Raw genomic sequence first — 9,988 nt, forward strand, 5'->3', positions numbered from 1 at the left:
GCTGAAAATGATCACCGATTCGCCGCAGCTCAGCGCCGTCATTACTTTCACAAAATCTCGCGCTGTTAGAGAATTTGATTACCTTCAGCTGAGGCACAACTGAGGGTTAAAAAAGAGAGAGAGGCTAAAACGCGAAGATTACATGGATTAATATATTTTCCATGGCTATGATTTCATCAAATCCAAATAGCAGATATACGTGCATGTCAGCTCTAGTTGATGTGATAGTTATTATATAATAATAATAATAATAATAATAATAATAATAATAATAATAATAATTATTATTATTATTATAATTATTATTATTATTATTATTATTATTATTATTATTATTATTATTATTATTATTACATAAGGGAGCATTTCAACATTTTGCCCCCTGCCAGTTGTTGCTGTTTCGACAGAGACGTAGACACGCCGACCAGATAAATTCCTCAACTGTTCTAATCACAAAATCTAAAATTTTGTTGGCTGTTAAAATTGTTGAAATTGCTGAAAACTCATCCCTGATTTGGGGAAACATTTTGCCGGGACTGAAGAGGAAAACAACTGAAAGGTCCCCCATTGTGAGGAATTCATGGTGCCAGCATTCCACAACGTACTTCCTCTGCACGTCAGACAGCTGTGGACATCGGCCCTTTGTGATGTCACAGAGGCCACAGCTGCAGCCAGGCAACGCAGCAGGAAGCTAAAACCCAGCGTTTTAGCAGAAGGCTGTAAACAGGGGGCTAAACGTGCAGTTTTCTGGAGGTCTGGCGGGGGATAATTAGTGGGGAGGAGGTTAATGAAGCCAGCGTGGCTCCTCCCCTCAGCCTCCACTGACCACTTCCTCCTCCTCCGCCACCGCCTTCTCTCTCCCCTCCAGGCCGCGCTCTCCGCTTTGCACTGTTGTTTCACCCTTTCGCCAGGAACCTCAGGTAATAGGAAATGGCAGTGACCCCGGGTGACCCCGGCCCAACCCACCCGATTACCTTTGTGGAGCGTGAACGCGGCGCCGAATCACATGTCAGGAGACGAGCCGTAATTATTTTTGCGGCGCCATCAGCACGGATCAATCAGTCAAGGGAGGCTGCCAGCGCAAGGCCGCTCGCTGCCAGTAGCGCCCCCCCCCCCCCCCCCAACCCACTTTGACTGACAGCTTTGGTAATTAAGTGGTTGTATAGACCCCTTTGACTGTTATAACAACCTTGTCAGGGCTGCTCTGCGTTGCGGACGCACTGCAATCAATGTGTTCCGCGCAGCTCCTCCGACTCCGACTCCTCCGCCAGGATTAGCGCTCATGTAGCTGACAAAAAAAAGTAAAAACAAATAAATAAACAAAACAAAACAAAACAAAAAGCAGGATTATTCTTTGCAGTGATGTTTGCGTGTCTTTATAATGGCTTCATTTGAACCTCGCCGGCGACCTTTAGCCCAAAGAGAAGTGAGACGACTCTCCTGGAATGTTGCATCTGATCACTGCCGTCCGTGAGACAGTGAGATCACATGACGGCATCCAACAACAACGAGCTGCACAAGACTTTTATTTTCTCTCTGTGTGTATGCGCCATTAAACAATCCTTGATGGTGCACTTTTGGTTCATCTTCTCCTAGAAATTGACGCTTTGCTCTTGCTCCCATCTGACAACTATCATAAAATCAACACTGGTTTTATTAAATCAGATTTTTCTCAGTTTGTCATTACTACCGCTGATAACTTAAACAAAGATCGTCAAGCTCAGGATTCCAGAAAACTGGTGCATAATTTTGCGCCCAAAGCCCAAACCTTTAAATCTGCAGGATTTTAAATCTGACTGGGTCTCGGCCCGCTCGGTCCAAATGGAATGAACCACATCGGCTCAGAAAGACTTGGAGGTGCCCAGGTGTGGAGTCTGAGAGACGTTTCCATTCTTTTCTCTGGCAGAAGTTTAAGTCTGGGCTGCAGCGGAGTGATTTGCAGCAACATGGCACCGGGATTTTCAAGGATTTAATTTTTAGGATGGTGAATGATCCAGCTGGGTTCAACATTTTATATAAATATATATATAAAAAAATAATCTCTGATGGAGTCTGACAGGCAGTCACTCAATACTCCAGCACACCACACAAAAGAACAAAAAAAGTGGTAGAACTTGTGAATTTAAACTCAAGGGTTTTGTTTCCCCTGTTACAACATAATGTCTTTCTCAACATCAGCAACCAGCAGCAGCAGCAGCAGCAGCAGCAGCAGCAGCAGCAGCGAACAGAGGCGCCGTGCAGGTGACGGAGGTTTAATTAGTCGCTGTGATCTTCTGACTTTGTGCATGCCGTCAGACAGCTCGTCCTTCTGCAGCTTTTCATCACTGCAATTCCCAGACCATCTGTCACGGATCACAGGTCAGCCGCACACAAACAGGGACAGTGTTTAGTTAAAGTGTTGTTTTCAGGACAAAGGCAAACAAATAAGAAAGAAAAAAATCTGGTGGATTTTAATAAATTAATTGCTATTATTTTTTTTGCCACTGGCTTTTCTTCCTTTAGTGACTGTTTTGGATTTAAGTAATGCATTTGTTACTAATGTTAATGATTATTACTGTTTATTCCATCTTGAATAAAATATTCTACGTTTATTTTTTTTTATAATTATTTCAAGTTCACATTATAAATAACTATCACTGGCTAACCTTAGCAGGGCCAGACAAAAAAGTAAAGCAAATTTGTTTTTTGTTTTTTTTGTAACGATTAATTCGTTTTAAAAATAAATAAATAAATGCACAGTTAATTGGTTTGTTTAAAAAAATAAAATAAAAATCCAACGGTTTTTTTCAGGTCCTTATGTTTTCGTCACGAACAAGCTCTCTGATTGGATCCTGCTTTTCATGACGTAACTAATTAAAAATAAACCTCCGTATGATCGTGTTTTGTTTTTTTTTTATCTTCATTATTTACATGATTAACAACATGAGCTACCTCTCATTCAAACATATATCCTCACACAGAACACACACACACACACACACACACACACACACACACACACACACACACACACACACGCACGCACGCTGCAGAGGCTGTCACAGCATCGATCCGGTGGCCGATCCTGGTTCTCGGCACCATCATGGGCTCATCATGCGGGCCAACAGGACGGTGCTGCACCGGTTCAATGCGGCCCCCCGCGGCGCCTCGGCACTAATAAAGACATCGATTGTTGCTGCGCCTCTGTCCGCCCTGAGTGGCGAGTTTAGGCGTCGCTTTGATCCCAACTGGGCGATTTGTCGGGAATAAATGTCGGGAAGAGGCCTTATTACAGGACGGAGGTTGAGATGGAGCCTCCTTCACTTCCAGCCTCCCTCCGCTTCACGCCCCATATCATTGACTTGATTTCCAGGTTTCTCGGACATCGGCTCGTGTGGTTTCGCTCCGCGGTGTCCGAGGCCCCGGTGAGCTGCTGCTCAACTGCGCCGCTCTGGACTCTCTGTCGCCGCCTGGCGTCCAAACTCGGCGTGAGTCTCGACCGAGCGAGACCCTCAGAGAGGAGCCGCAGCCGCTGCAGCTGATCGGGGCTCGGTGAAAAACCCACGGCCCTCACGGTTCCGTCGAAACTAAAATCGAGCCTCGACTAACAAAATTTCACAGAAAAAAATTAGAAAGTGAATTTATTCATCTCCAGGTCCGGAAGAAAGACTCACTGTGTATAAAGAAATGAAACGAAAATAGGCTTAATCCAAGACAGATAACTAAATTCATAAGATTTAATAATAAAAAAATATATATACTAAATGAAAAACTGAAAGTTTTTCAAAAGTGTTGAGATTTTTAAAATGAGAACATCAATAATTTACATATTTCTGGAAGACGATTCAATTAATTATATCGATAAGAAAATTGTAACGTGCATCACAAATGAGGATCAAATTTAGAAATAATTCACATTAAATTTTAATGTGTCAAGTCTGACAGAAATTCATCCTTTAGTTGTTTAAGATGAGAGCCTGGTTGATTCCTCAACACATCTCGCCGTGTCTTCCGCAACAACAAAAAAAAACATTCAATAAATTCATGAAAATCTGTTATTTTAAAAATGCATTAACTCCGTTAGATTTTCTTTTAAAAACGGCAAAAAAAATAATAAACGGATTAAATTAGGAGTAAACCTTCAAGTCTGCGGGAAAAATCTTCATCCGCCTCGCGTCAATCATCATCCTCATCAGCATCAGCGTCGCCGCCGTCAAACCTGCAGGAGAAACAAAATAAACCAGCGACAATCAGCACACGTGGCCGCACCGGCAGGACGGTTTAACTCCAGAGAAAATAACAATCCAAGAAAAACAGGAAAATAAAAAATAAAAAAATAAAATACTAAACAGTCAGAATGAACTAAACAATAATTATAATTAAGAAAAAAATATATATATATTGCAAACAGAAGAACAGAAGAGCGAAGCAGCAGCAGCGGCACACAGTCATCCGTGTGACAAGTGGCTGTTCCCATGATCGGACATCCTCCACGCGGAGCGCGCACTACACACACTCACGCACGCACCATGCACGTTTTTTCTTTGCGCCCCCCCCCTTTCTCCCCTTCCACTTCCTCCGAATCCGCGTCGGTAGGGGGCGGGAGTGCAGTACGACGGGGGGGCCGAGGGGAAAGAAAGTGCTGAATTTCCACTACCTTTGAACGCTCATTAGCACCTCATAATGACTCCACTAATTAGGATGACATGGTTATTAACAAGACGCGCTGTCACGGCAGTCAGCGGCTCTCCTCGCGCAGCCGACCTGCGCTGCTGCCGCCGCCGCTGCCGCCGCCGCTGCCGCTGCTGCTGCTCTCCTGGAAACATGTCCACGGAGCTGGAGGTCAAGTCCCGGCCTCATTCTCACGCGCCACACTTTCCCCCAGAAAAAAAAAAAAAAAAAAAAAAAAGTGTAATAAAAATAAAAATAAACAAAAATGACAGCAGGTGACACGAGATGGAGATGCAGCCCAACAGAGTGGATAGAGTGAATTAAATCCAGGAGGGGAAACGCTGCGTTTAAGTTGCTGTCGATTTTCTGTTGATTTTTTTTTTTCTTAGAAATAGCAAGTTTAGAATATTTCCTTCTTTCCCCTCTGAATTTTTCCACAATTCTTCTCCCGCAGCCTTGATATTTTCTACAAAATATTTTCAACCTGAAAGCGTTGTATCTTCTCCCTCACCCCTCCTCCTCCTCCTCCTCCTCTTCCTCCTCCTCGAAGGTAAAAAAAAGAAAAAGAATGATGATAATAATAATAATGGAAGCTCTATTCCAGAATTAGATTCGATTCAGTGGCTCAAGTGTCTCGATAAAGAAACAACTCTCTGATTGGCCCGCAGCCGGAGCCGGTCAGGGTGGGAGCCAATAGAAGCCGTGGGATGGGGAGGTGGGCGGGGCTGTTGGTGAGGAGGAGGCGGAGGGGCCGAGGTAGCGAGGGAGGGACGGGGTGAGTAGTAGCGTCGAGTGTTTATTATAAAGGAGAAAATATTAATTCCCCCCCCTCTCCCTCCCTCCCACCTTCCCTCCTCTCTCGCCGTGGGCCGTGACGTCACTATAGGAAGTCATTGTAGAGCAACACCGGAGCGATTAGCAGCAAAAAGGGGGAGCCTGATGTCGAGGAGTCAGCCCCGTGTGTGTGTGTCTCTATATACGGCTCAACTTTTAACACAAAGTTCAATATCCAAACACAAAAAGCGACTCGAGCGGACTACAGCACACCCACACCGCCGCGTCTCCTCTGAATGTAAGTAACTCTGGAGCGGCCGCACACCAGGATTCCTGCGCCCCTCTCTCTCTCTCTCTCTCTTTTTGCTGGGATTTCCCCTTTTTTCCATTTCAAAAAAAAAAAAAAAATCATATTTTTTTTCTCCTCCTTTTGGTCAAATCCGAGATTTATCTCCCGTTTCTTCAATTTCTTTTTCGACGTGGACTTTTTACTCTTTCCCCTGCTTACGGATGAGACGCGGCTCACTTGTTGTTATGAAGGCTCCATCACTCCTCTCCTAACATGGAAGCGTCCAGCGGCTCGAGTTTTGGGATAGACACTATCTTATCCGGCGCGTCCAACTCTGGCAACCCGGCGCTGATGAACGGGGACTTCCGCCTGGCCGACGGCAGGACAGCGGACTTCCGGAGCCAGGCGACGCCGTCGCCATGCTCGGACATAGACACGGTGGGCACGGCGCCCTCGTCGCCCATCTCGGTCACCATGGAGCACGGCGGCGGCGGCGGCGGCGGCGGCGGCGGCGGTGACGCGCACCTGGTGCCGGACAGCCTCCACCACCAGCATCACCACCACCACCTCCACCAGCAGCAGCAGCAGCACCATCACCACAGCCAGCAGCAGGGTTTAGCCCTGTCGCCCCAGCAGCAGCAGCAGCAGCAGCAGAACCAGCCGCCCCAGCAGCAGCAGCAGCCGCAGCAGCAGCAGCAGGGGCCGCTGGCCGGGGCCGGCTGCGCCCCGAGGACTGCCACCTCCTCCTTCCTCATCAGAGACATTCTGGGCGACAGTAAACCGCTGGCAGCCTGCGCACCTTACAGCACCAGCGTGTCCTCGCCAAAACCAGAAAGTGCCACGGCCCCGGACGGCTTCAGGCCCAAGTTGGAGCAGGACGAGAGCAGGAGCAAGTTGATGGACAAGAGGGACGACATCCAGAGTGAAATCAAATGTAACGGTAAGGATCCATGCAACCAACCCGCCCGTAACCTTCACACGGTTGTTACTGACAGTCTATGTTCTTGCTAATTTTTATTTCGTTTTTACTGTAGTTGGTTCGTGTTTCTTCTTCTTCTTCTTCTTCTTCTTCTTCTTCTTCTTCTTCTTCTTCTTCTTCTTCTTCTTTGAAAAGGCGAGACTCAGCTGCGTCTTTGTTTTGGTTGAATTACAGCTAAAAGCAATGCAGGGAAATTATTTTTACAGCCTGCAAATAACTTGAAATAGTGTGGAGAGGAAACAATAATAATAATAATAATAATAATAATAATAATAATAATAATAATAATAATAATAATAATAATAATAATAATAATAATACAGTGAGTCCTTGGTGTACTTTTCTGCTTTACTTTTCGACCGCTGTGATTAGTGTGTTGAATGTGAAGCAGATGTAAGCCGGCTGATTTTCCCCGTGCGCGAGGCCTCCCTAGTGGGTCAATTAGAGAGATTATTGTTCTTCCTGCGGGGAGGGGGGGCGATCAGGGAGCACAGAGGGGCTGACATATTGATTAGTCGATTTACAGAGGAAGAAAGAAGCCTAAATAAAACAACCGTGACGGTAATAACTGCGGTGATAAGAGCAAATTCCAGCCACTGTAAAAACAACACAAGTTTCCCGGTTTGTTCTGCTGTGCAACTCGGTGCCGCACGTGTCAGAGTGCCAGTTTGATTTTTATCCTTTCATTCTTTCAATTTTTCTTTTCCTTTTTTCTTTTTACGGATTCGGGGGGTTTGGGGGGGGGGGGGGGGTGTGAGAATTAAACTAGTGGAGCTTTTCTGCTTTTGTTGCTTTGATTTAATTTTCTGGCGAGGAAAAAAAAAAACTATGCAAATAAATATATTTTCTCTGAAAAAAAAATATCCTCCACGACTTAAAATAAACCTTGACGTTTATTTATTTGTTAATGTATTTTTTTTTTTTTTCTTCCTTTGGGCCGTGCAGGCACTAAAGAGGAGGGGGACCGGGAGATCTCCAGTAGCAGAGACAGCCCGCCGATGCGCACGAAAAAGCCCCGCAAAGCCCGCACAGCCTTCACCGACCACCAGCTCAACCAGCTGGAGCGCAGCTTCGAGCGACAGAAATACCTCAGCGTGCAGGACCGCATGGACCTGGCGGCGGCGCTCAACCTGACGGACACGCAGGTCAAGACCTGGTACCAGAACCGACGGTAAGAGACAGAACCACAACCAGCCCGTATTTGAAAAAACAAAACAAAAAAATAACACAAGACAAAACAAAACGAAACAAAACGAAACAACACAAAAACTCGTGTTCTGATACTGGAGTGAAAATAACGCAATATATATATATATATATTTTCCATTCTTTGAAAGTGTTTCCTGTCTAAAAAATCAGCAGAATTTTGCAAGATAATTTTTCTTATTTGTGAATTATTATGATCAACAGGCCCGACTTTCATTTAGCGCTTTAATTCTCCAGAGGCCTCACGCTTTGTGCGCACCTATTTAAATGTTCGCCTCAGTCACCGTTAATATTTGCTTTTACTACATAATCAAAATTTGAGCTGTTTTAATAATAATAAAAAAAAATGGTTCGGCATGAATGTATTTGGGCATTTCTTAAGTTTTAATTGAAACGTGTCTCGTGATGTCAAAAATAGAATATATATTTTGATTTGTTAGAAAAAAAAATAATAACAGGAGAAATAAGCTGAGGTTTAGGCTGTTATTTGCACGCAATGCAAATCACTTCGCCTCACACTGCGTCATGTCGCTGCATATTTTGCACCCTCGGCAGCTGTTTCTCAAAACGCCCTGCGATAATCACCCAACTTTACAAATGGAACGAGAAGCTGTTCTCAGATTCAGCCCGTGCATCTTTACCCCCAGAACGAAATCAAATATTTCCAGCACTTTAAAAAAAAAAAAAAAAAAAAAAAAAAAAGATATATATATTATTTCGATTGGCGTTGGGATGAAAGTGCACATGAATAAGTTTCGCAACAAAGCGTGCGATGAAGGAGGGTTCGCTATCCTGATGCGCCCTCCTCCCCTCCTCATTAAACCTGAGCCACGAACTGGTTGCCTGCATTAATTAGGCCTCTGCATACCAATTAAAGGCGTCGATGGGGGAATTAGCCGATTAAATAATTCATCTGTTGTATTTTGATCTGATTTCATCTCTTTGCTTTCCCAGGACCAAGTGGAAGCGGCAGACGGCGGTGGGCCTGGAGCTGCTGGCTGAAGCCGGAAACTACTCGGCCCTGCAGCGGATGTTCCCGTCGCCCTACTTCTACCACCCGAGCCTGCTGGGCACCGTGGACAGCACGACGGCCGCCGCGGCCGCCGCCGCCATGTACAGCAGCATGTACCGGACTCCTTCCACGCCGCACCCCAGCCTGCAGAGACCGCTGGTCCCCAGGGTGCTCATTCACGGCCTCGGGCCGGGGGGCCAACCGGCGCTGAACCCCATGTCCAGCCCCATGCCCGGCACGCCGCACCCGCGATAGACACGAGGGGAGAAGGGGAATGAGAGGGGGGGGGGGGGGGGGGGGGGGGGGGAATGAAAAAAGAGAGATGAAATTCGGGACCGGAGAACCTGGATGGACACGTGATGTGAGAAACTGCACCCGGAACCACAGTGCGGGACTTATTTTCCCCCCCCTCCTCTTCCGCTTCCCCACCAACTCCAAAAGAGCCCATTTAAAGACATTCTACAGAAGTAAAGGAGGTATTTAACAGAGGCCCGGCAGAGACTGTCTGTCTGTCTATCTGGATCGGACCAGACCGGACCGGACCGGACCAGGCCGGAGGAAGAAGACTGCCCATGTCTGATTGTTTGTTTGTTTGTCTTTTGTACAAATACACTTACATTAGCAAATAAACTTATAAAGTTTATTAGATGGAGAAGAACGGAATGAATAAAGAAGTAATGATACTAATGGAATGGCAGACGCTTCTATTTCAAATCGAGCTTTTATTTTAAATCCCTTTGTCAATTTTGACGGTTTATAAAAAAATAAAATAAATTTCATTAAATATGGAACGAAAATTCTTTAAAAGTGTCACGGCACGTATTTCTTTTTCTTTCTTTTTTTTTTTTTTAATTAGAAAACAACAAAGTTTCCCAGCTAGTTGACGGCTTTAGTTTTATCAGTTTAAAAATGTTTCACCATCCAAATAATCTTCAGCTATTTTCTTCCACTTTCTGGTGGGGAGGCTGCTGCATATTTACGACACTTATACCACGTGCATAATTTGCCAAATCGGACCATATGGTTCGTTATTAAATAGGACGATGTTTTAATTTAGCTTTAACCTACAAGGGGGCTG

At 45.3% G+C, this 9,988-nt stretch overlaps 1 protein-coding gene across 1 annotated transcript; it reads left to right on the forward strand.

The window, feature by feature from the left end:
- Positions 1 to 5,795: 5,795 nt before the first annotated feature.
- On the forward strand, positions 5,796 to 9,197 carry barhl2 (BarH-like homeobox 2). Its single transcript, XM_076048525.1, has 3 exons — positions 5,796 to 6,653; positions 7,638 to 7,863; positions 8,853 to 9,197. The coding sequence occupies exons 1-3, from the start codon at positions 5,987 to 5,989 to the stop codon at positions 9,163 to 9,165; spliced, it is 1,206 nt and encodes a 401-aa protein (XP_075904640.1). The 5' UTR covers positions 5,796 to 5,986; the 3' UTR covers positions 9,166 to 9,197.
- Positions 9,198 to 9,988: the final 791 nt, after the last annotated feature.

The sequence above is a fragment of the Nelusetta ayraudi genome, unplaced genomic scaffold (genome assembly GCF_046127955.1).
Source record: "Nelusetta ayraudi isolate G7.1 ecotype Tasmania unplaced genomic scaffold, CSIRO-AGI_Nayr_v1 ptg000105l, whole genome shotgun sequence".
NCBI lineage: Eukaryota > Metazoa > Chordata > Actinopteri > Tetraodontiformes > Monacanthidae > Nelusetta > Nelusetta ayraudi.

What these genes read in the sequence shown, in the direction of transcription:
- barhl2 (XM_076048525.1), top strand. Translation starts at nt 5,987, where the DNA reads ATGGAAGCGTCCAGCGGCTCGAGTTTTGGGATAGACACTATCTTATCC. An exon ending in GAGTGAAATCAAATGTAACG is followed by an intron (nt 6,654 to 7,637) that starts GTAAGGATCCAT and finishes TGGGCCGTGCAG; the next exon opens with GCACTAAAGAGGAGGGGGAC. An exon ending in ACCTGGTACCAGAACCGACG is followed by an intron (nt 7,864 to 8,852) that starts GTAAGAGACAGA and finishes TTGCTTTCCCAG; the next exon opens with GACCAAGTGGAAGCGGCAGA.